The sequence below is a fragment of the Muntiacus reevesi genome, chromosome 22, assembly GCF_963930625.1.
Source record: "Muntiacus reevesi chromosome 22, mMunRee1.1, whole genome shotgun sequence".
Classification (NCBI taxonomy): domain Eukaryota; kingdom Metazoa; phylum Chordata; class Mammalia; order Artiodactyla; family Cervidae; genus Muntiacus; species Muntiacus reevesi.
Window position 1 is genome coordinate 29304706 of NC_089270.1, and position 26105 is coordinate 29330810.

The window sequence follows — 26105 nt, forward strand, 5'->3', positions numbered from 1 at the left end:
TCATCCAGCGGTACAGCTTTTGAGTCATGACAAACAGTAATTTTTTAAGCTTCTTTTCAGTTTTACAGATTTAAAAAGTTATTAAGCTATTCATTTTTAAAGGTTATGGAACATCTCTGAAACATGTCTCCATTTAAAATCAATGTTAATTTATATAAACCACTGTCAACCTTTTTATATTCATAATTTTCTTCAAAAGTAGAATAAATTTTAATTCTAAAAAAGATGCAATCATTTCAATGAGTGCAGTTCATTAGAATTCAGGAGATTTATATTTATTTATTAAGCAAATATTTAATTTAATAAACAAATTCATTTATATCAAACAAAAACAAATTCATACAATATCATGAGACAAATATTTATGGCAATTATAGGTCTGAAACAAGTCTCTCATTCAAAGATCAGTGCATCTAAACTATTTAACTCACTAAATTATTATCTTTGAACATCAAGAAACTAAACACAAGATATTTTAAAAAGGAAAATGATAGTTTCAAAGTAACTTTCCTCTCATTTAAAAAACCAGAGTTTTTCTAAAATGTCAAGTAGAAAGGTTAAATACAAATAAAACACACTGCACATCTTAAACAAAGCTGAAAAAAATCTATACATACAGATCTAAACCTATATATATAGACCTAAAATAAATCCATGCAGATTTTTAAAAATTACAACTATTCTGTACCCTGCCCTCTTTATTAATATGTATAATTTCTAATCAACAAAACATGATAATGCTTTCAAGATATATAAAATAAAGCAAAATCATTTTTATCAGTAATTTCTCTAAAAGGAGAGGAAAAAAATACTTAAGATATAATTCAACAGAGCAGCAAAACTATGAAGTGAAGAGTAATGATGCTCTCAAAGTAGAAATGTGTGACTTTTATTTACTTTTAAATAAAACTTTAAAATAGCAGGTTGCCTATTAATCCAGACAGCAGGGAAACTAGAACAGTGGCAGGAAATAAGAGCTGGGACCAGCTAAGCAGTCTTAACTGCTAAGAAGATCATCTACCTTGTTTTCAGTTTCCTTTTATGCTTCTCACCAAGTATAAAGGTAAAGAAAAACTACTCATTTCCAGCACAGCACCAGTAAAAACTATAATGGAAAAATGTATCCCTCACTGTGTCCCACTAAAGTTTTACCTATAAAAATGGTAAGAAATTTAAGGAAAACTGTAATTCCACCTCAAATGATTTAAAAACAATCAGAATTTAAGCCAACTCTTTAACTGGAATAGTAATACTCCATTCTAAAAGAATGGTCTGTGAAAGGAAAAAGCAGGCAGTTATCTGAAGTTCCAAATAAATTCAGTCTTTATACTCATGTAATAATCTTCAGTTAATCTTTTTAAGTGCAGCAACATTTCCTCTTTAATCCTCTAAAATTCCATGCAAAAGATAAAGCCTCACTCATACCACATATGTAGAAACAAAGGCAGGAAAAAGACTAAATGACTTGTAACTTATGTCATTACAAACTGGGAACAAAGTCTAACCTGCTACTCTACAAATGTGTTATAGACACCTTAATAAATATCAGTGAAGTGATTAAATATTAAACCTGATCTTAACTTCCACATCAATTAAGGTGGAAGGGCAAGCACCTGATCAAAAGTATTTGCAATGAACCTCATAATCCTTTTTTGATGGATTTCTTAAATTCCACTTTTCAATTTTTAATAGATACACTAATTTACTCACACAGGACACATTACCATTTACTATGTAACATTAAAGTTCCAGCTAAGAAACTGGTCATTGAGATGAGAAGCACCAGGAAAAAAAAATTCAAGCAGCTGAGGAGGATAAGAGAGGAAAGACAAAAGGAGGCTGGATCCTTTATGATGTAGCTTAACTACTGTAACGATTCTGGAACCACCTAAAGCAAAACTCCTTCTTGTAAGGGATACTTAAATGTCCTTGTTTCTTTAAACCCCCAAAAGAGGGGGGATAAAAAAGCTAGTTATAAACTTTTGTATAGGATTCATTAAAAAAATTTTTTGGGGGGGAATAATAGTAGCTAAAAACCTGGGTTTAGAAGAGAGACATATGAAAATGGACCCATGCAAATACACAAAGCTGAAGAAGGTGGAATCATTTGGCTGCGTGTAGTCTTCAGCAAGATCACAAAGTGCTCAAAAAGTCTTTTACCTGAGAAAAGGAAAAAAATATTAATGCAATTCCTTGGCTAATTTCAGATATCTAATATTCATTTTCAATTAGAAGTATCTAACAGTTGAAGACGTCAACTGTATAAGTAAACTCTATCACAACGCTACAGCATTTACTTTCAAAAGAAATAACAAATACTTGAGTAATAAAAAATGAACGATCCAAAAAGTCATTACAGAACTTATTAAATTTACATCTGAGATTGATACAGTTCTATAATAGTCATAACACTAATTTTATAATACCACAGACCACTGACATGTGCAGCTTTAGCACTGATAACATGAATAATTGCAATGGTTTAAACAACTCTAAAGGTCTTGATTGTGTATGTAATCTATGTAATAGATTTATAATTTTTCTGAAGCACAAATGTGAATCATACATACAGACTATAAATATTAAAATGTGATGAAAGGTCATGTAAGTAGTGAGTGAACCTAACCAAGTGGCCAATGTCACAATACAAGATATTGCTCTCTATATATTTTAGACTACACAGTAATTCTACTGAATAGACAAAGATTACTGCCTTGCAAAAATACATGAAAAAGATAGCCAAATTCTAACACTACTAATTAAAGTAAAGATAAATAATACTATGAAATGATGATCATTAATCAAAACTATGAAGTGCTAGCTAAAATGAAAAAGTGACTTTACAGATTCATATAGCTAAAATAATGGTTGGCTCTTAGTATTGCAATGGTTGACTTAATTTTATTTATTTTAACAGTATCAGAAGTGAATTCTATCCTATATTTTTAACATCATTAAATTAGTGAATGTGAAAGTCATTCAGCTGTGTCTGACTCTTTGCCACCCCATGGACTATACAGTCCTTGAAATTCTCCAGTCAAGAATACTAAAGTGGGTCTACATTCCCTTCTCCAGGGGATCTTCCCAACCCAGGGATCAAACCCAGGTCTTCTGCGTTGCAGGCAGATTCTTTACCACTGAGTCACCAGGGAACACCATGGGAAAAACAACTATATGCTATAGTAATCTATAATGTTTAGATTTTTCAAAATTCTAGATATACTTTATAAATGCTAAACACCTATTAAACTAAACAGCAGACATTTTATGATAGGAAAAAGAAAAATAAAATTTCTCTCAAAACTAAACAAACAACAAACAAAGGGGAGCTTTTTCTTTAGATCTTAGATCATTAAGTTAATTAACATGGATAGCTTCCCTGGTGGCTAAGACAGTAAAGCGTCTGCCTACAATGTGGGAAACCCGGGTTCAATCCCTGGGTCGGGAAGATCCCCTGGAGAAGGATATGGTAACCCACTCCAGTATTCTTGTCTGGAAAATCCCATGGACCAAGGAGCCTGGTAGGCTACAGTCCATGGGGTCACAAAGAGTCGAACATGACTGAGCGACAACTTCACTATAGGGATATTTATTATACAAATCCCATTACTAGTCTCTCTCAGGTATTCATCAATAGGTTCTCTTCCAGTCCCTTTATCAATATGAGCAACACTTACTTAATAGAATATAGTCAACTCTAAATATGTATGTAAGATTAACTCTGATTAAGATAATGACTCAATGATTAGGCAATGCTAAGTCACAGACAAGGCACCAAATAAAACTAAAAACTATAAATCTTTAATAACAAGACTCCAGCTAATATAATGGATGAGATCCATATCCTGTCTAACTTTAGAGGGGAGTAAGCAAGAACTTTTGTTAATGTTACTCCTAAAATACAGATGAAGAAACGAAAGGATAAAGTCTTATTTTATTTAAGGCTACAAATCTAGAAGCTAAAGTTAAGATGTAAATCTAAATAGGCTAAATCCCTCTAAAGCTCTTAACTGTCTCTTAATATAACTCTATGTCATCTTTCATTAGAAGATCATTTTCTCACAAGTTAGGATACTTCTTTAGACAAGACAAAACAACATTATTTATAATCTTTGTATTCAACATAAATGTACCTTTTCAATTAGACTGTCATGTTTGTCTTTAAAGTCTTCATTAACATCCAGTGTTAAGATAGGCACTTCTTGTAGATAATCAAAGTTGGTTCTGTTCAAAGAGAGATAGATGAATGAAATATTTAGAAAAAGCAATAAATAAAAGAGAAACACTAAAAACATTCTTATGTCTTCATTTGAAAATGTTACCCATTGTTTTACATTAAAATTATCCTGCAAGTACTTCATCTGGCAATGCCTTTTTTCTCACCTAAATTTACTATGCATATCTAAAAATCTCAGATATAAAATGTATAAAGCCAGGCAATGTGAAATGTCAGTTCAGTTGCTCAGTCATGTCCGACTCTTTGTGATCCCATGAACCACAGCACGCCAGGCCACCCTGTCCATCACCAACTCCCGGAGTTTACCCAAAACCCATGTGCAATGAGTCAGTGATGCCATCTAACCATCTCATCCTCTGTCGTCCCCTTCTCCTCCTACCCTCAATCTTTCCCAAAATCAGGGTCTTTTCAAATGAGTCAGCTCCTTGCATGAGGTGGCCAAAGGACTGGAGTTTCAGCTTCAACATCAGTCCTTCCAAAGAACACCCAGGACTGAGCTCCTTTAGGATGAACTGGTTGGATCTCCTTGCTGTCCCAGGAGACTCTCAAGAGTCCTCTCCAACATTGCAGTTCAAAAGCATCAATTCTTCCGTGCTCAGCTTTCTTTACAGTCCAATTCTCACATCCATACATGACTACTGGAAAAACCATAGCCTTGACTAGATGGGCCTCTGTTGGCAAAGTAATGTCTCTGCTTTTTAATATGCTGTCTAGGTTGGTCATAACTTTCCTTCCAAGGAGTAAGCGTCTTTTAATTTCATGGCTGCAATCACCATCTGCAGGGATTTTGGAGCCCGAAAAAATAAAGTCTGCCACTGTTTCCCCATCTCTTTACCATGAAGTGATGGCACCAGATGCCATGATCTTAGTTTGTGAAATGTAATTCTCCTCAAAAACCAAAATCACACCAGAAATTAGGGATGTTTAAAGATGAGAAAACTGAAGATCAGGGAGGCCATTCTGTGGCTCAGAGATTGTCTAAGGTTGCACACCAATAACTGAGATGGATTTGAACCAAGATTTGACTAATGACAAAGTACAGTGATGTAAGAAACAAAGCTGAACTATCTTAAATTCTGTCTGAAATAGAGTACAGACAAAACTCAGAGATACTGCAGGTGTGGTTCCAGATAACTACAATTAAATGAATATCACAACAAAGCAAATACCACAACAAAGCAAGTCACATATATTTTTCTGGTTTCCCCATGGTTACAAAAGTTACATTTACACTAGCATACAGCAAATGTGCAATATCATTATGTGTAAAAAAAAATGTACATAAAAATACTTTCTTGTTAAAAAAGTGGTATCATCTGATGCTTTAGTGAGTCACAATCTTTTTGCTGTTTGAGGGTTTGAAATAGTTCAAGAATTTACAAAATGTGACACAGAGACACAACATTAGCAAACACTGCTGGGAAAATGGTGCCAACAGACTTGCTTGACCCAGGGTTGCCAGAAACCTTCCATTTGTAAGAAATGCAGCATCTGTGATGCACAATAAAGCGAAGTGCTACACAACAAGGTATGAGTGTGTGAGTGTGTGTGCTATTTGCTCAGCAGCATCCAACTCTGCAACCCCAGGGACTCTATCCCACCAGGCTCTGTCCATGTAAATCACCAGGCAAGAATACTGGAGTGGGTAGCCGTTCCCTTCTCCAGGGGATCTTCCCAGCCAAGATCAACCAAGAGACTGAATCCAGGTCACCTGCACTGCAGGCAGATTCTTTACTGTTTGAGCCACCACAGAAGCCCACAACAAGGTATGCTTGTACCTAAATAACACATATAGATATATCTCTTACTTTATTCCTTAACGTGAACTCCATATACTATGCTGTAAATATGACTGGAGATTGGCAATAAAAACTTCAAGAAATTAGGATCTCGTTGCAATAAAAAGAGTCAAAATCCACACTTAATTCTAGGAGATCCTACAATACCAATATAAATGACTGAAAATAAAAAATTGTACATGCTTTGGATTAAAATTTGATATATAGATTTAAAATCAATAGTAAATAAGGAAATCTTACTTTAGTGTTCTATGCAGGAGCCAGCTTTCATGCTTATAGTGAAGTTTCTCCAAGTATTCAAGAGGAATGCCTTGTTCTTCATTTCTTCCCCGTAAATATATTCTATTCAAGCATTTCTAAAAGCAAAAGCAATAAGAAGGGGGTAGGAGGAGTGGTGGAGGCAAGAAACAATTAAATAATTTTCTTGTCAGTTGCCATTAAATTTTTCTTCTTTAGTGTCTCTTTATTTATGCTAGCCAAAATATCTGTATTTCCTAGAAAACGGAGTAGTTCATCTTTCCCTCCTTGGGCTTTACACCCATTTGGTGGTTCTAAATCAAGAATTACTCTCAAAGATAAATCAAAATATGTCCATAAACTTTTGGCATCCATACTTGAAATATAAAGTATAAAATAAGTTTGGTTAAAAAACAAAAAAATGCACCTGTGATAAACCATGATGAAAAAAAATATGAAAGAGTATATACCTGTATAACTGAGTCACTTTGCTATATGGCAAAAATTAAACACAACACTATAAATCAACTATACTTCAATAAAATTAAAAAAATTTTTTTAACTTCGGCATACAAAATGTGCCTCAAAGTCTATTATAAATCCTCTCTTTTCAAATAAGTAAATGGTCCTCTAATCAAAAGATATCATAAACAGTATGAAATAAAGTTTTATGTTAGACTTTAAGATGTGGACTATGACTGTTTCTAGCAGAATGCAACTATTAGTATTCTTCATGTTTTTTTCTTCTATATTTGTATTTACTATTTTCATAAATTAAAAACAAAAATTCTTTTAAAAAATAAAAGTGAATTTCAAAATTGGTATGGTTAAATTCTGGCTTACTTGATACTAAAAAAGGAACAAAGTAATCCCTTGGTATCAGAAACCTAGTTTCTTTGAAAATTCAGCTTCAATAGCAACACAGTATTCTTTCAGAAAAGAAGTCATGACATTTATGTTCACCAGAGCCTATTTTGTGACTTAGGAAAGAAAGAGGAATAAAAAAATAGAAAAAAACAGGCATGCAAGCACCAAAACCAGAAATTTCTTAACAAGTGTAAGCTTTTATTTAGGTTGGTTTTATGAAAGGCATCTATCTACTGGGTCTTATTCATTACATAATTTCATAAGTAAGTAAGAATAGCTCTTTACAATCTATCACAAAAGGCACATTTTTGAGTGAGCTCCCTTAATTCAAAATGGCAAGGGTCCTCTAAGTCTCCTCTCAACTACAGTCACTTCTATCCACCCATTCCAAGCCACAATCAATAAAGGATTCTTGACACGGATCTCTATCAACTTAGCCACTTATTCAGTAAATATTTACTAAGCTCCTACTATGTACCCAGATCCAGTTCTAGGCCCTGGAAATTCAACAGTCATTAAAATACCCAAAGTCCCAACGCATGAAACCTACATTCCAGGAGTTGCTTGAGTAAATTTCCTAATGTAGCTGTGATAGATAAGAGGCTCTGAAAAAGTCAGGAAGAATAATGAAGACTAGAACTGAGGAAAAAATGTGGAACTTCCAAATGTGGCCTTGTAGTTTTCTTAGGAAAACAGAATGTTTCTATCTATACACTTATGAGTTTCTAATTTGGAGGTAGGGCAGTTCTAAACTGAACTGCCTTCTCTACACACCCGAGGAGTTCTATTAATAAGTCTTCAGTGGATCCAACAAATTTTGATTGTCTCACCTCTGGAGTGGCTCGAAGATAAATGATCCCATCCAGTTCAAGGCTTTGGCCAAACTGGTTATTCATCCAGTCGTGCCAGTCTTGATAAATGGTCCACTCTGTTTCATTCATGCAGTCAGATTCATACAAATTAGATGCAAAAATATACCTGAAAGAGAATCTGTATCAACACAAATTCCTTCCAAAAAGCACAAAGAGAAAATTGACCTACTAAATGGACATGAAACATTCTCCTAAATACCACAGCACATAATGCCTTGGTTAGCAAGGAAAAAAAAAAAAAAACCAGAGTATTGTGAACTACAGAAGGTATGCCCTTGCCAGGGGTTCCCAAAAGCGTGGTGTGAGAACCACTGGGAGTCCCCAAGACCCTCCCAGGGGTTCTGTGAGAGGCCGGATTACTTTATGTACTGTACTTAAACCAAAAGCTTAAAATAGTTAAAGACAGAAGCACAAATGAGAATCCATCTGACTTCAAGTTAGACACTAAAGAGATGTGCATGCTGCTCTTCTCAATTTTTTTTTGAAAAACATAATTTCACAAGTATCTTTTTCATGTTCATATGTAATGGATTTACTATTACTAATTTAAAGTAAATTAATAAATGTTTCTATATTTCTGAATCCTAATTTCTAATAACATAAATATCAACAGGACACTAAACTTTTTGGGTTCCTTGATAATTATTAACAACGGAAAGGGGTCCTAAAGTTTGAGAACCTCAATTCTGAGCTAACTCTAGTAAAAGAATCCTTACATAATAAGCAGGGTAATTCTAAGGGACCCCTCAGAGATATATGACCTAGTTTCAGGTGCAAGTCTAGAATAGGGATCCAGATTTAACCAGAGCTGATAAGAATTTTAAGAGGATTGGAAGAAAAAAAAACCTCTGCAAATTTGAAGGAGATGAGATGGCCCCCACACCCCACCAGTTTCCATGGCAGCTAGAAATTATTCTGCTGTTGTTGCTGTTTAGTCACTAAGTCATTTCCAACTCTTTGCAACGCCACGGACCACAGCCTGCCAGACTCTGTCCATGGGATTTCCCAGGCAAGAATACTGGAGTGGGTTGCCATTCCCTTCTCCAGGGGATCGCCCCAACCCAGGGATCAAACTCATGTCTCCTGCACTGGCGGGTGGATTCTTTACTGCTAAGTCACCAGGGAAGCCCAGAAATTATTCTAGAACTTCCCTAATGCCATTAGTATCAAACTGCTGAAAGTATTAAATGTCGTTTTCCATCTCAAATCTCTATTATTCTGAGTCTGTTGTTCCTTTGATCCCCAGGAAACAGGGGGAAAAGTCCAGTTCTAAGCCAAGATTCCAAATTGACAAGGTCATTTTTATATACCTGTCACTATACACAGATCGTTCAAAAAATAATACTGGTTTCTCTGCATCTTTGAGTTTTCCATTGAGAGCAGCAAGCTGAGCTCGTATTCGACTGAGGCAGGCATATGACTGGAAGGTAAAAGACCATCGTTCAGGTTTCTCATACATCATCTGAAGAACATTTCCGCCGCTTTTCTGAGATGTTGTCAGTTCCTATTTTGAATTTGAAAAAAGAGACAAAAAGCAAAGTAATGATCAACAGGGCTATTTTACTATTTTTAAGTTAAAAAAATAGTTGGATAAAAAAAAATGACCCTATCAAAAAATGGGTAGAAGACCTGAATACACATTCTTACAAAGAAGATATACAGATGGGTAATAGTCACATGAAGATATGCTCAAAGTGGCTAATTTGGAAAAATGCAAATCAAAACAATGACATTAACACCTGCCTCTGGAAACAGTGAAATCACTTATTGTTCTTACAAAACATCACAAAAGTTTACTAGTAACATGTTTCACAGATTTGTTCAGATTTCTAGCCTAGCACCTCCTCTGGACAGAGTACCATGTCTTTAAGTCATTAAACAGGCAAGGTCATCTTAGGTCCCTTCCAGTATTCCTTTCACACTGAAAAACTCCTGTGATACCTAGGCAGTATCTATCTGCCAATCTATCTTCAACCACAGCATCCACTTGACTACTCTACATGGCCAATTTCTTGTTATTAGATTTTTATATATTCTGAACTAAAGTAGTTTATGCTAGGGAACATCTGATTTAATCAATTTAAATTTTTGTTTTAAAAACAAATTTAATTTTTGTTTTTTAAAGAGGCTTGGTACTCTAGCTCAGTTGCGTCTGACTCTTTGCGACCCCATGAACCACAGCACACCAGGCCTCCCTATCCATCACCAACTCCCGGAGTCCACCCAAACCCATGTCCATTGAGTCGGTGATGCCATCCAACCATCTCATCCTCTGTTGTCCCCTTCTCCTCCTGCCCTCAATCTTTCCCAACATCAGGGTCTTTTCAAATGAGTCAGCTCCTTGCATGAGGTGTCCAAAGTATTGGAGTTTCAGCTTCAACATTAGTCCTTCCAAAGAACACCCAGGACTGATCTGCTTTAGGATGGACTGGTTGGTCTCCTTGCAGTCTAAGGGACTCTCAAGAGTCTTCTCCAACACCACAGTTCAAAAGCATCAATTCTTCTGCACTCAGCTTTCTTTATAGTCCAACTCTCACATCCATACACGACTACTGGAAAAACCATAGCCTTGACCAGACGGACCTTTGTTGGCAAAGTAATGTCTCTGCTTTTTAATATGCTGTCTAGGTTGGTCATAAGTTTCCTGCGAAGGAGTAAGCGTCTTTTAATTTCATGGCTGCAGTCATCATCTGCAATGATTTTGGAGCCCCAAAAAATAAAATCAGTCACTGTTTCCACTGTTTCCCCATCTATTTCCCATGAAGTGTTGGGACCAGATGCCATGATCTTAGTTTTTTGAACATTGAGCTTTAAGCCAACTTTTTCACTCTACTCTTTCACTTTCATCAAGAGGCTCTTTAGTTCTTCTTCACTTTCTGCATATAGAGGGTGGTGTCATCTGCATATCTGAGGTTATTGATATTTCTCCTGGCTATCTTGATTCCAGCTTGTGCTTCCTCCAGCCCAGTTTCTCATGATGTACTCTGCATATAAGTTAAATAAGCAGGGTGACAATATACACCCTAAATGGTACCCTAAATGAATCTCTAATTTGCAAAAGAAATACAGAAAGTAATTTTGAGCATCTATCCATTGCCATTTCACTACTACAGGTCAAAGTCAGCAAATGCTAACTTTTCAGGCTTACAAATCAAAACAAAGGGGGTTAAACAGAAAGAAGCCACTGAAATTTCTTCCTCAGAGTGACAGTATTTTCTTTTATTCTAAATTAAAATAGATTGCATGGTAACAACATATTAGAAAATTTTTGATATTAGAGTTGTCAGAATAAGAAAAAAAAAACAGAACTGAGGACCCAGAGTTCATCAGCCTTCTCTATATCAAGCTATATAAAGGTTCTCCCCAAAGCTGTAAGTCTTAAACCTGTCTACTAACTTTCAAGGAATAAAATATGACTGCCTAATTCCTATTCTCAATCCTAGCTCAAATAAATGCCCCTGAACACTTTCTGAAAGTTCATGCTCAAAGTAGGTGTTTTTCCTCTGAGGGAGGGAAAAAAAAAACAGTCAGAAGTGTAAATACTACAACGGATCTTAAAGTTTCAGTTAAGAACTAAAAACCACACAAACATGTGGCACTCTGAGGCAGAATTTACATTTCATACCACAAACCACATAATTAAGTGAAACTTCTTAAAATTGGAAGGAAAAGAAAAGCATAAAATGGCAAGAGGCCAACAGTCAACAATAGGTCTGTTTAGATGAGCAGATGATGAACTGAAATAAAGGTGTAACAGTTGAGTTCTCAAGCTGCTTAAAGAATAAATGCAATTTTATTAGAGTTTCAAGGACTTTTGTTAATTTAGTTATAAACAGATTGTCTACTAATTCACCATCCTCCACGGAGAAAATGTTTCATACAACTGAATGTTTCCAGCTAATGAAGTTTATCAACTCAACCAAAACTTCTGTCTAGTTGCTTTTATAAAGAGTACACTAGTGTATATTTTATTTTCCTACCCTGGTAAGCATGGCATTTTGAAAATTACTCAGTAACAGAGTCTACTTTATGAACACTGTGATGGATTTATGAGAGAAGTTAGCTAAACACAAGCTTCCATTGACACACATAAAAATATCCGGAACAATAAATAAATAAATATCAGGCACAAAAACACCAATATGAAAAGACCCATGTACCCTATGCTCGTGGCAGCAAAAGCCAGAACATGGAAACAACCTATGTGTCTGCCAATGGGTGAACGGATAAAGATCTAGTGTACGCATACAATGGACTACAACTTGGCCATGAAAGAAAACGAAATCTTGCCACTTGTAACATTAATGGACCTTGAGGGTATTATGCTAAGTGAAACCAGTCAGACAAAAACAAATACCATATGATTTCATTTACAGGAGGAATCAAACAAAACAAAAACCCAGACTCACAGATACAGAGGAGTGATAGGTGAAAGGGAGGTAGTGGGTAGGGGTTGAAATGGGAAAAAGGATCAAGAGGTACACACTTTCAGTTATAAAATAAATAAGTCACGGGGATGAAAGGAATGCAGAAAGGAGAATAAAGGCAATGACAGGGCATTAACTTTGTATGGGAACAGATGGAAATTAGACTTATCATGATCATCTCACAATGTACATAAATGCTGAATCACTATATACTGAACATATGAAACTAACACAATATTATGTGAATTACATCTGAAAAGTATACTTAAATATTAAATAAACAAAAGTTAAATTATTAATTTTCAAATAATAAAAAACACAGGTTAAACAGGTTTATCACTTTGTTAAAGGAATTAGATGTATTTGATACTAAAAAAGAAGGGAAGAATAGTAGTGGTGTTCATGTATTATGAAATTCTCTGCAGCACAAATGTTAATTCAAAACACAAAATTTAAGTCTTGATTTAGTCTGCTCTATTCCTGGTTACATTACCTTGGCTTTCATGGCATATTTTTTTAGAAAGAATATGCTTAGAAATGTGAACACAAAGGGCATATCTAAGTTTTCCTAAAAGTTTCATTTTTATTGTGTTAAATTAGAAAAGAGAGACTATCTGTTGAAGAACTAATAAGTTCATTACTCAAAATATCCCTTCATAAGAAAATACACTTCAATTTTAATGACAATTGCAATAATACCTGCCATTTATTATCTATTTAATACCAGAGACTATATAAAAAGTTTATATACATTATCTCAACTCTATGAAAGTCATTACTGACACTATTTTACAGGCTTAAGATACGGGGTTCAAAAAGGTTGAATAACTCATTAATATCAATAAATCCAGTAAACAGCAAAACTCGGATTCAAGCCTAAGACTGATTCCAAAGCCACATTTTTCCCCAAAATGTTGCTCTGCTATTACATATTGAAGTTACATCTGTAAACAAAGTGTCCAATGCTCAGCTGTGTCCTACTCTTTGCGACGCCATGGGCTGTAGCCTGCCAGGCTCCTCTGTCCATGGGATTCTCCAGGCAAGAGTACTGGAGTGTGTTGCCATTACCTTCTCCAGGGGATCTTCCAGACACAGGGATCAAACCCAGGTCTCCCACACTGTGGGCAGAATCTTTACCTCTAAGCCACCAGGAAAGCCTATCTCCTTATCTATAAACAGTACTTACACTTGATTTCTTGAAGGGAGATGTTCAGATACTATGTGGATAATTTAACTGGGGCTAGCGTTCTGTGTTCCACTTTTATTTGTGTGACTTCCCTGGTGGCACAGACAGTAAAGCGTATGCCTACAATGAGGGAGACCCGGGTTCAATCCCTGGTTTGGGAAGATCTCCTGGAGAAGGAAATAGCAACCCACTCCAGTATTCTTGCCTGGAAAATCCCATGGACAGAGGAGCCTGGTGGGCTACAAATCCAAGGGTCACAAAGAGTCAGACACGACTGAGCGACTTCACTTTCACTTTCAGTGTTCTCTATTTTAATAATTTTATTTCAGACATGGATAACTTTACATAGTTAAACAAGAGAGAATTCACCAAAGACACAAACCAAATTTACTGGTGAAAATACATGTGAGTTACTTTTATAAATAAAACTAACCATGAAGGACAATTTTTTTGTGTTTATCACTGTCTCGGCTATTTCAAGTTGTCTTTGGTGCACAAATACCTATCACCAAAATAACCATTAACTTTGTTTTGTTTTTCACCACATCACACAGCTTGTGGGATCTTAGTTCCCTGACTGGGATTCCCCTTCAATGGAAGCCTAGAGTCCTAAACACTTCACCACCAGGGAATTTACTAAAATAACAATTAACTTTAAAATAAACTTCAACAACTTCCACATAATTTAACTAAACATGGCACATTTGAGTTTAAGTTACATTAACAAATAAATTTAAGGTACTTCTATTTGGGAACTGTGGTAGCAGAAACTACAACATGTTCCATAAAACCAGGTTGTTTTCCTCCTGGACACACAGCTAGGCTTTATTCCCCAGTCTTCCTGGTAATTAACTGTAGCCTTGAGACGCAGTTCCAGTCAGTGGAAACAAGGCAGAAGCAATGTATATCATGTCCAGGCAAGGCCCATAAAAACCTCTCAAAGGTGATGATTCCTTGTTTATTCATCACTGGAAGCAAAAGACATCAAAGCTCTAGAGTAGACGTTTTCAACTTCGACTCCAGGGCAGGGGTATCCAAGTATGGTCCCTATCACATCAGAATCAACATCACTTCTGAACTTGCAAGAAATGCACATTTTCAGCACCCCTGCCAGACCTATTAAACCAGAAACAGGATGAGGCCCAAATCTTCATTTTGCCAAGTCCTTCCGGTGACTCTAGTGAACACTAAAGGCTGAAACACTATCTGAGAGGTTAGATGAGCCACACTCATGGGTCTCTGAGTCACAGCATGGTATGCCATCCACTCAATATCATCTTTCTAGTAGTCATGCATGGATGTGGGAGCTGAACCATAAAGAAGGCTGAGTGCCAAAGAATTGATGCTTTCGAATTGTGATGCTGGAGCAGACTCTGGAAAGTCTCTTGGACAGCAAGGAGATCAAACCAGTCTGTCCTAAAGAAAATCAACCCTGAATACTCACTGGAAGGACTAATGCTGAAGCTGAAGCGCCAATACATTGGCCTGCTGATGTAAAGAGCCAGCTCACTGGAAAAGATTCTGATGCTGGGAAAGACTGAAGGCAGGAGGAGGAGGAGGCCACAGAGGATAAGGTGGTTGGAAGGCATCACTGACTCAATGGACGTGAGTCTGAGCAAACTCCGGGAGACAGTGAAGGACAGGAAGCCTGATGCTTCACTCCACGGGGTCGCAAAGAATCGGACACGACTTAGCGACTGAATGACAATAACACAGGAGCAAGTGTTATCTTAAATTTATCTGATATATTTAATAAAATCTATCAGAAGTGAACTTGGTTCATTTGAAAAACAGGATCAATTTGCTAGGCACTGTGATGAGATAAAATAGGGTATAAATGCAAAATTAAGTAGGTTTGTCAGATAGTGAACTGAAGTTTAAAAGCTTTTCTGAAGAGACTTGAGGACTGTATGCTAGATGAAATAAGCCAGTCACAAAATGGCAAATACTGCATGATTCACTTATATGAGGTCTCTAGAGTAATCAGATTCATAGACACAGAAAGTAGACTGGTGGTTACCAGGAGCTGGGGGAAGGGAGCAAAGAAGAGTTGTTTAATGAATACAGAGTTTCAGTTCTCCAAGATGAAAATTTCTAGAGATCTGTTTCATAGCAGTGTAAATATCCTTACTACTACTACTGAGCTGTATGTTTAAAAATCGTTAAGATGGTAAGATTTAATTCTATTTTTTACCACAAAAAAAACAAAAATCACACAAAGACTACAGGTCTTCTTTTATTTGGATTTCCTAGTAAATGTCATCTCTCTTGCCCAAAGCAAGTCCAAAGTCTGCTATATGAAAATAATTTAGAGGACCAATCTTGACTCATTACCTAATCAAAAAAATAATAATCAGCTAGTTGTTCTAAAAATACACATGCTTAAATTAAAGCTGAATCAAAGATTATTTTACAGCTTTGAAAATGCTACTTCTTGGCTCTTAGTTTAACATGGTACCAAATTAGAAAATTAACAGTAAGCCAGGATACCATTTTCTAGTTCTTCAGGATAATCAAAGTAAGAGCCCATACAAAAATATTTTCTTCTGATCTTATGCATGAAAGTTTTGAAACTGCCAGTTTTCTGAACGCAATTATGTTAAGAATAAAATATTAGAAGTTTTATCAAAAAAGTACTGTGTATCATCTTTACCAAATTGAGTGTAATTTTAGTGTTTTTTCCCTCCGAAAAGTATTTAGATAAATATGAATGCCTCAGGGTCAAAATACATTAAATAAAAACTAATAGAACATCTCTAGAAAGCAGTTTAGCTACATTCACTTTAAAAATTCTGTATCCACGGGCCCACTTAATTACACTTTTGAAAATTTATCTTAAAGAAATAATCCAAAACACAGACTTAACCACAAAGATGGTTATCACAGTGGTAAGGAAATAGGCTATCATTCTACTATTTATTAGGCACTTAATTAAGTGCACACAATAAATTAGGCTGACTTTAGAAATCATTTATAGTAAACTTTCAAGAACATTTTCAATTTCCTTTGACATAAACATTATAGGGAAGAAAAGTAAAGTAAAAAATTACAAATTGTTGGTTCAAGTAAGATCTAAGTAAGTTTTACCTCCCTCTTTGGTAGTCCATGATATTATCTTAATTTTGAACAATAAACACTTACTACTTCATATTCTTTAAAATTATGTAGTTCCACTCACCTGCCAAATTTAGATATAATAAATTATCATCTCAACTATATAAAAGTTACATATGGGGTTGTGGGATTACAGGTAACTTTAATCTGTTTTTGTATTTTATATCTATAATTCACTTCATGACAGGACACTTCATGACTTTACAGAAAGCACAGATTATCACCAAGATAAGTAAAAATGAGAATTATCAAGTAAAGATACAAAATCATTTATCTTTTACTTCTAGTCTAACCTTTGAGACACTGCAAGTTCAATCAAGTTAAGTTTGGTTAAAAGAACCAGAGTCTACCAGACAAGAAAATCATAAAAGGGTTGACAAAACTTACGTGATTTCAAAGGGTATGAGTGGTACTTTATCAAGCATTTTTAATTAATTTTTAAGAATAATTTATCAAAAAATATGCTATTGTTTCACAGATAAGTATATTTTATCCTTTCTTTCTCAGAGTTATTAAATTTTCAGTGACTTCTCAGTGGTAAGAAGTGTTAGATGAAAGTAAAATAGCATTTCACAATAAATAACAAAGATCTCTCAAAAGAATTCAGTTCACTAAGAAAAACACTAAAAACATCTTCCTAACAGTCTGTATATCTCAAAAATAAGCTAAAAGGAAGCAACTCAATCAAAGCTTTTTGGCCTAAATAGTAACATACATCACCAAATAAACCACACTGCTATTTGAAATAAACCTTTAACACAAAGACTGATAGTCATCTGGGTCATATGATTTAAAGATAATTTACCATGGGAGGGGGAAGGTGGGGAGGTTACATAATCTTTTTAGGTATTTTGACGATGTTGCTAAAATTGCTGGCAGCACATCGGCAGTATAGCAACGCTTCAGCCACTAGGTGGCAGGTGAAGAAACAAAACCAGCTAAAGGTGCAGGTGCAAATTAAATTACTGACTGGGGAAGAGATCAGAGGAATGATAACCCAACATTTCCCATGCCACAGCTGCTGCAAGAAGTGTGATTAAAAGGAGAACATCCAAAGTAGGACTGGCCTTACCAGAGTCATGTCTGAAAACAGTCTACTTCTCACCACAGGCAGCGCTAAGGAGGCTGCAATTTGGACAGTGGTTCATATCGAAATCCCAAGGAAGAGGTCAGGGATGGATCTCGGAAAGAAGGGCCCCAGGATGAAGGAAGAAACTCCACTGCTTGAGGTGCACGAAAAAATAAGATACTGGGAACACATCCACCCATTACTACCCTCATAATCCACTACCTTATCCCCAAACTACTACCCTCCAGTCTGAAACTTCATCTAGAAATACAGAGGATTAACAGCATAATAGCCTTAAGTACACACACACACACACAAATAACATTATCCTCCAAGAATGTACCTCTAAAATCCAAAGTAGGTAATGAAATTGTAACATCGTAGAGACATGACTCGATTACAGGAAACTGATGAAAGTATGTATTAAAAAAGGTCCGTGTTAATATTAACTGTGTTGGACCGTCTACATGGTAGTTAAAAAGAAAGTTTGAAATTTTAACTGTGCTACACAGGAAGAAAATGCTCCAGCCCATAAACATGATTATCAGATCCATGAAACCAGTGTGAATGGAGACGAATGCATCAATGCATCATAGTCTGATGATGTCAGTCACTAAGATAAATATAACTAATTCCCCTGAGCACTGATTCTAAGCTTAAGAGAAAACCTTCTTATTATAAAATGTCTCCCCATGTACATTAATGCAAACTATTCAACCTCTCCTCTCCAACACAACTAAAGGGTTCAATACACTCCTAACACTAACAGTGATTCACTAGGGTTCTCACTATTAACCAGGAGGCATCCCACATATTAAAATTCTCAAGGAATTGTTTGCTGTTTGAAAAAGCACCCCAAGTCTTTGAGATCCAGAGTTCCTTCTACTGGGCCTATACAGAAAATGAACTGACCTACTTCAATGAATCTAATAATTACATTTCTCTCTGCAAATCCAAATTCTTGACACTGTGGTTTTCGTATATGCTCCTGTGTGCTTGGTTAACATAAGGTGCACTGGGAGTTCACCGGTGCTGAGGACTCTGCACTCCCATTGCAGGGGGCATGGGTTCAATTCTTGGCAGTTGGTTGGGGAAGTAAGATCCTGCAAGCTGCGAGGCACAGCTCCCCCCAAAAAAGTAAGGTATGCTGAAAGGCAGAAATATTTAGTATGCCAACAAACCAGTTACATGTATTCAGTATGAGTTAGAAGCTATGATACTAAAATTAGAAGTGGAAGTGTTAGTCACTCAGTCTCGTCCAACTCTTTGGGACCTCATGGACTATAGCCCCCAGGCTCTTCTGTCCATGGAATTCTCCAGGCAAGAATACTGGAGTGGGTTGCCTTTCCCTTCTCCAGAGGATATTCCCAACCCAGGGATCAAACCCGGGTCTCAGGCATTACAGGCGGATTCTTTACTGTCTGAGCCACCAGGGGATGGAACTTCAGTGAAGGTCACCTAATCCAATCTAGTCTAACATTCTCCCAATGAAAGAAAGCTTTCTGTATTTCTCACACTGGTTTAACTTGGCTACTTTCTACCTAACCCCTGAGAATTACTGCACTGACAGCTGACCCCAGAAATGAAGAGGAGAAAGAGTATTTTTAGAACACAGGTCTCTCATTCCTAAGTAAAACCACACTTGAGTAGGGCACTATCAAAGAGGCAACAAGACATACTTTAGGAGGTAAAAACGTAGGGTGAGCGGGCGAAGACCAAATATCCAAAAGAAAACGGGCAAAAGGATCTGAAAAGGGACTTCACAAGAGAAATCCAAATGGCAAATCAATTAATTAAAGGAGCACAATTTCATTAGCAATCAGGGAAATACAAATGAAAAACATAAAAGATTTTAAATGTTCATCAGAATGACAAAATTTAGGAAGCTGGACAACACTAAGCATTGGCAAAGGAACGGACTAACGGCAGCTTGAGTACACTGTGGGGAATGTAAAGCAGTAAAACCACTTCAGAAAATAGGCGTCATACACATCCCCGACCACACAGTAATTTAACTTCTTATTCCAACAGAAACTCTCGCATGTGTACGCCAGGATTCATATTCATAACATGGCTGTTTTCACAGCAACTAAACTAGGAACCACTCAAAAACCAATCAAAGGTATAGAATGGCCAAATAGTAATATATGAATACAACTGAATACCACATGGCAATGCAAATGAACAAGCTATAGCTGCATGCAACAATACAGACAAATTTCACAAACTTATTAAGCAAAAGAAACAAGAAGAAAAGGAATGCAAATGAATGTCTTTATATAAGATTAAAAAAACAGACAAAACTAATTGTATTTCTTAGAGATATGTTCATGTACATTAAATTTTTTTTAGAAAGCAGAAAAATTATCACAAGAATTACAAAAGTTATTTTATGTGAGTGATTACCCCGAGGAGTTATTATCCTTGGAAGGAGATAATGCGACCGGAGAAGAACAAGGACTTTTTGAACAAGAAGGTAAAGGTCTATTTCTTGACCTGAATGACAGTTATAAAGATGTTAGCCTTCAAACTGTACATAAGTTTCATATACTTTTCTATTAGTTGTATCGTATGTCAAAAAAAATGCTGAAAGAAGCAAATAAATTTACCACTTAAAACTCTGCTGCTAAGTCACTTCAGTCGTGTCCGACTCTGTGTGACCCCATCCCTGGGATTCTCCAGGCAAGAACACTAGAGTGGGTTGCCATTTCCTTCTCTGATGCATAAAAGTGAAAAGTGAAAGTGAAGTCGCTCAGTCATGTCCGAGTCTTTGCGACCCCATGGACTGCAGCCTACCAGGCTCCTCAGTCCATGGGATTTTCCAGGCAAGAGCACTGGAGTGGGGTGCCATTGCCTTCTCCAACTTAAACTCTATTTAATGCTAATTCTGCCTTTCCTCAAGGACCAGACTGAAATATCATTTCTTAAGAACATGGAGTCCATATCGAAAGGAAGTTCCTTCAGGATTTAGTCCTGGATTATTCAATGAACTGTAATGTAGTGAGCTGCTACAGGTATGTGTAAACACGCTTAGTAAACAGGTATGTGAGAAAACACTTTCAGTTATACAAAACCAGTATCCTCAAAGTCTGCACAGTATCCTGGTTAGTGATTCCTCCCTATATATATGATTTACATTTTAAACATTCAATTATTATTCCTAGAGTTCTCATAACAACAGCTATACTTTTAAACTAAACTTTTTTTCCAATACCTCTGTCCTCCTCAGACTAACAAAGTAAGTTTACAGCACACATTTCCATTTTTCCATTTCTCCATTTCTGCTATGCTGCTTTCAATTCCAATTCTCATTTCTCCAGAAATGAAAATCTTAATAATCAGATCTCATTGCCTCTTCATCTATATATACACATACACACATATATATATGTATACAATAAAAAAAAGTTTTCTGGAAAAAATGGGTAACTATTACTTCCTCTTCCTCATTTGCAATGTAGGATGGCTAGTGCTGGGAAACTGAAACTTGTGTCCAAGTAGAAGTCTGACAAGAACGAAAGTACAAAAATAAATGGCTGTCTAAGATAAAAGTCTTAAAATATAAACTAACAAAATTCAGCTATGGAGTAGCTGTTTTTGCTTTTCTTGTTTATAAACAAAATGTAAAAAGACACTCAAGGAATTTACATTTTTTAAAACATTTTAAAAATTCTACTTAGCTGCAATGCAGTGCATAATCTTAAGCACATAGTTCCATGAATGTTTAGACATGTATATATATGAAAGTGAAAGTCGTTTAGTCATGTCTGGCTCTTTGCAACCCCACAGACTATATAGTCCACTGAATTCTCTAGGCCAGAATACTGGAGTGGATTTCCCTTCTCCAGGGGGTCTTCCCAATCCAGGGATTGAAACCAGGTCTCCTTCATTGCAGGCGGACTCTTTACCAGCTGAGCCACAAGGGAAGCCCTTGTGTGTGTGTGTGTATGCATATATATATATATATATATATATATATATATATATATACACTTCTACAAATATATATACTTCTACATAACGACTGCCCAAATGAAGATACAGACTTCAAGCTATATTTGAAAGCTCTATTGGAAAAGGAAACAACAAAAGAAAACCCCCAAGGTTATAACTGTTTGTCTAAACCAAAAGTCTTTGTTTTACTAAATAAAGTTTATCTTCATACCTCAAATTCATTCTGAGTACTCTGAACGTTGCACCACCTGGCAACAGGCTCAGGCACCACCTCCCAGTCCTCGCAGACTTGTTTAAGGATATTCACAAATGTTGACTTCCCAGCAGCTGTTTTGAGAGGAAAAGCGAAATTGAGGAAGGAAACAAAAATGCCAAGATGGTCATCAGCTGTTACAAAATTTATAATAGCAAACAACTCAAAAAAGAAAAACATTCAATTCTCTAAACTCGCTCAGATTTTTTTTTAATGAAAAGTTAGAGTGCCTGACCACCTGTATTGATAATAAGCACATCTGTTTGCTAATGTTTTAAGTTTACCAAAGCCATGGAACAGAATTTTAAAAATCCAAGACCTAGATTTACTGTCCTTAAAAAAACAATTAGAGATAACTTTGTGAAAAGGAGTTAAGGGTATTCTCCCACTTAATTAAGTTTGCAATTTGGGACAAAGTCACTGAATCTCTAAGAGCCTGTTTCCTCAAAATATAATGGAGACTGTCACAATAACACCCTCCTCATAGAAACTGTTGTGATAAATAAACTATCACTACAGTGACAGTCATTCCACTCTCCAGCATTTTCAAAATTTTCCTCTCTATTGCCTCTATTCATTCAACTTACAAACAAATTTGGGTCTTTCTGATCTAAAACCAATCTAGAAACAACCAAATAAACCAAAAAATTAATATAAAGATGCATCTAATCCATAGAGTTACAGGATGGGAAATAATATGATTGCTATTGTATGATACTAATTACATCTGACACTCTGGCTAACAGAAATTATAAAAATATTTTTGCAAAGTACTTCCTACAAACAATAGCCATGTTTCTGCTGTTTCCCTTTCACAGTTCTGTGCACTCTATCCAACTCCTTTAAAAAAAAAAAAGTTGTATGTACTTTATTTCTCCCTGCTCATTCACTAGTTTCTGAAATATCTCGGAGGAAAAAAAGAAAACAGTTCAGATGTAACCAAGACATATATTCTCTATTTTAAAATTATCTGGGAATTCATTCAATTTAACAGTAAGGAGATTCTTGACCAAGACAGAGTGTAGCAATAGTCTTAATGACACCACACCCTTCCTATCTGAAGTCTCCAAATGTGGTTATATTAGTCATCTCTGGTCAGCATGTTTTCTCTCTCTCTTTCCATATATGTGACAAATGCACACACATAGATAAATCTATTACAAAAAACAACAGCAGCAAAGCTTCCTCTTCCTTATAAACTGGATCCAAAAGGGCAAAAAGAACTTACTTTTGACCTGGAGAACTATAATCAAACTTAAAATACTACACAGGTCAATAGAAAAAAAAAAAAAAAAAAACTGAAAGAATTTTAAAGGATCACACAGAGGAAAAAAAGGGGATGGTTAATCAGAAAGTAACACAGAGAATAGTTGAGAAGCAAAACATTAAAGGCATATTATCACCACACAATAGACAGAATATCTTTTAAGGATATAAAGATATAATCTTTTAAGGATAAACTAGATGATCATCAGGTTTAATCATAGGAAAAACAATGGGGACCACAGATTTTACGTGAAGAGGGTAAACACAGAAACTCTTAAGGCATTTAGAAGAATGGTGAATGGAAGCATATAAAACGTTCACCATTCATTCATTGAGTTGATGGAGGAAAAGAAGAAAATTGGAGTGGGTAGCTATTTCCTCCTCCAGGGGAGCTTCCCAACCCATGAACTGAATCAAGTCTCCTGCAATGGCAGGCGGATTCTTTACCACTTAACAGCTTATTTGGGTCTAGCAAAGAAGGCAGAGGGGCACATGAACAACAGTACAAGAGCATTAATAAATAGGAATTGACAAAGCCACAGTATCAGGGAAAACTGTTAAATGGTGAGGGACATATGCCATCCAAATAGCAAATGGTTGTTTTACAGAAATGCAGTGTTACCAGATCTTCAGATTTTTCAAGAGAAGCCAAAAATCTAGATGTTAATGGGAAATCTCAACATTTGTAAATGCCAGTAACTAATCAAAAAAAATTTTTTTTCGAATTTGGGCAGGCCAATATTGTATAAATGCAGGCCATGAGTTTGTAACTCCTTCTGTTAAGTATCAAGGAGGTGAGATATTTAAGCAGGGGTTAACACCATCATATTTATAGATAGAAGGAAAACTTTGGAAGAATTTAAAGAAACTGGACATGGGATGACAAATTAGGAACTTAGTTCAGGTGCTGAGAAGATTAAAAGATGCTCGGAAGGAAGTAAATTTCGAGGTATGATACATCGCTTAACTGGATTTAGGAAAGGGAAGGAATTGTGGTATAGACGTGAGAGGTTGTTCATTCAAATTTACTTTTGAAATGGCTTTGTTCAACTACTTCCTCCTGTTTTTATATATGGTATTCTATATCAACTAGTAGCTGTGTAAAATCATACTAGTAAATATTCACCTTCAAAGAATGTATCCTAGCTAAGAAGAAATGAGAGTCTGTTACATGGATTTTTCCAACTGTTGTCTCAACACTGGAGCAAAGAAACAAAATGCCCTCCTTGAGGTTGTATTCAGGTTTTTTTATTATTTGCAATGCTGCTAAAGCACCTGTCTGCCTTGCCTTTTTAAGGTACAAGTGCTTTGAGCATGGTAAGAATGTTTAAAAATTGCTGTATGCATGAATGGCCAGTACCTAACTCGGAACCAAAAAAAAAAAAAAAAATCCTATCAAAACAGGAAGCATCAGGCATAGGTTTCCGGAGGTAAGAAATAGAGAAGACTCGGAAATTCTCTTGTATCTTGTAAAATGACATCTGGATTAAGAACAGAAATAGTAGTGGTCTTTGAATCATATCCCAATGTTCAGTTGGATGTTGGCTGGGGAGTGAGTTATCCATGTTGCCAAGATCATTTAAACTCTTTCCTTGAACTTGAATGTTTACAGCAACTTTATCCATAATATAAACACTGGAAAAAATCCAAATGTCCACAAGTGGGAGAGATAAACTGTGGTATACCCATGCAATGGAATACTAGGAACAAACAAACAAACAAAACCCCCACACAAACACACAGATACAAGCATCATGAATAAATCTCAAAGCATTCGCTAAATCAGAGAAGCAAGACACAAAACGCTACACACTATGATTTCACTTCCATGACATTGTGAAAGAGGCAAAACTGTCAGGAATAGAAATCACATCAGTGCTTGTCAGGTGATAGAAATGGAGAGGGGGATGACCACAGAGAAGTACCGGGAAACTTCTTGAAGTGATGGAGATGTTCTGAATTCTGATCTTGGTGGATGTAAAACATTATTATGTAAAACATTATTATTATTATTGTCCAACCTCACAGAGCTCTATACCTAAAAAAAGGATCATTTAGCCTACGTAAATTGCACCTCAAGCACTGACAGACAGACACATCGTTAAAAACAAACAGAACAAAACCATTCCCTTTCTTTCACGATCCCAACGAAGAGACTGAAAAGGACTCCAAGCGCGTCTCACAAGGCCCGGAGGCCTAGGCCCGCGGCCAGACGCCCAGGGGCTGCGACCACCCTCGGAGCATGTGAGGGAAGCTGGGGAGGGCAGAGAGAGGTGCTTTCGGCGGCAGTTTAGGAATTCTGGGTCGCGTGTCCACAAGCGCAGGACCACACTGGGAGGAAAGTCCCCCCGGAGCAGTAGCAGGGATGCGGCGAAGGGGCGCTTCAGCCCCTGCAGCCACGACTACCCCTGCTTTGGAACCAACATCTCCCGAGGCCCCTTACCGATGTTCCCTTCGATGGAAATTTTCTTGATGCGGGTCCCCTCAGAGCTGGCTGAGGGAGACGGGCAGCTCCTCTTGGGTGGGGTGGCCATGCCTTCTCCTGTTGGCAGCTCCGAGCGCTTCAGGCAGGGAGGGCTTGGAGGTTGCCGCAGGTGCGCGCGCCGGGGTTCACGCCGCGGCGGAACTAGCCTAGACCTGCAGGCTGAACTCTCTCCCGTCCCAGACTCTCCGGCCGGCGGATCGGCGGGTTTGATTTTGGCGCGCGGAGGCAGCAGCCGATGGGGGAGGGACCGCGAGGTGGCCGCCCGCCCAGAGGGGAAGCCACGCCCCCGCCCTCCCCTAAATCGGCGATTCCACCCGGAGCCCCTCGGCCTGCACCCGC

General features: G+C 36.7%; 1 protein-coding gene across 1 annotated transcript; it reads right to left on the bottom strand.

The window, feature by feature from the left end:
- Positions 1–259: 259 nt before the first annotated feature.
- On the bottom strand, positions 260–26105 carry DCK (deoxycytidine kinase). Its single transcript, XM_065914481.1, has 7 exons — positions 25725–26105; positions 21974–22089; positions 9323–9516; positions 7971–8118; positions 6277–6392; positions 4134–4224; positions 260–2160 (listed from the first exon to the last, which is right to left on the bottom strand). Exons 1-7 carry the CDS (start codon positions 25813–25815, stop codon positions 2134–2136), a joined length of 783 nt encoding a protein of 260 aa, XP_065770553.1. The 5' UTR covers positions 25816–26105; the 3' UTR covers positions 260–2133.

What these genes read in the sequence shown, in the direction of transcription:
- DCK (XM_065914481.1), bottom strand. Translation starts at nt 25,815, where the DNA reads ATGGCCACCCCACCCAAGAGGAGCTGCCCGTCTCCCTCAGCCAGCTCT. An exon ending in GTACTCAGAATGAATTTGAG is followed by an intron (nt 9,517 to 21,973) that starts GTATGAAGATAA and finishes AATTCAAAATAG; the next exon opens with GAACTGACAACATCTCAGAA. An exon ending in CGATCTGTGTATAGTGACAG is followed by an intron (nt 8,119 to 9,322) that starts GTATATAAAAAT and finishes ATTCTCTTTCAG; the next exon opens with GTATATTTTTGCATCTAATT.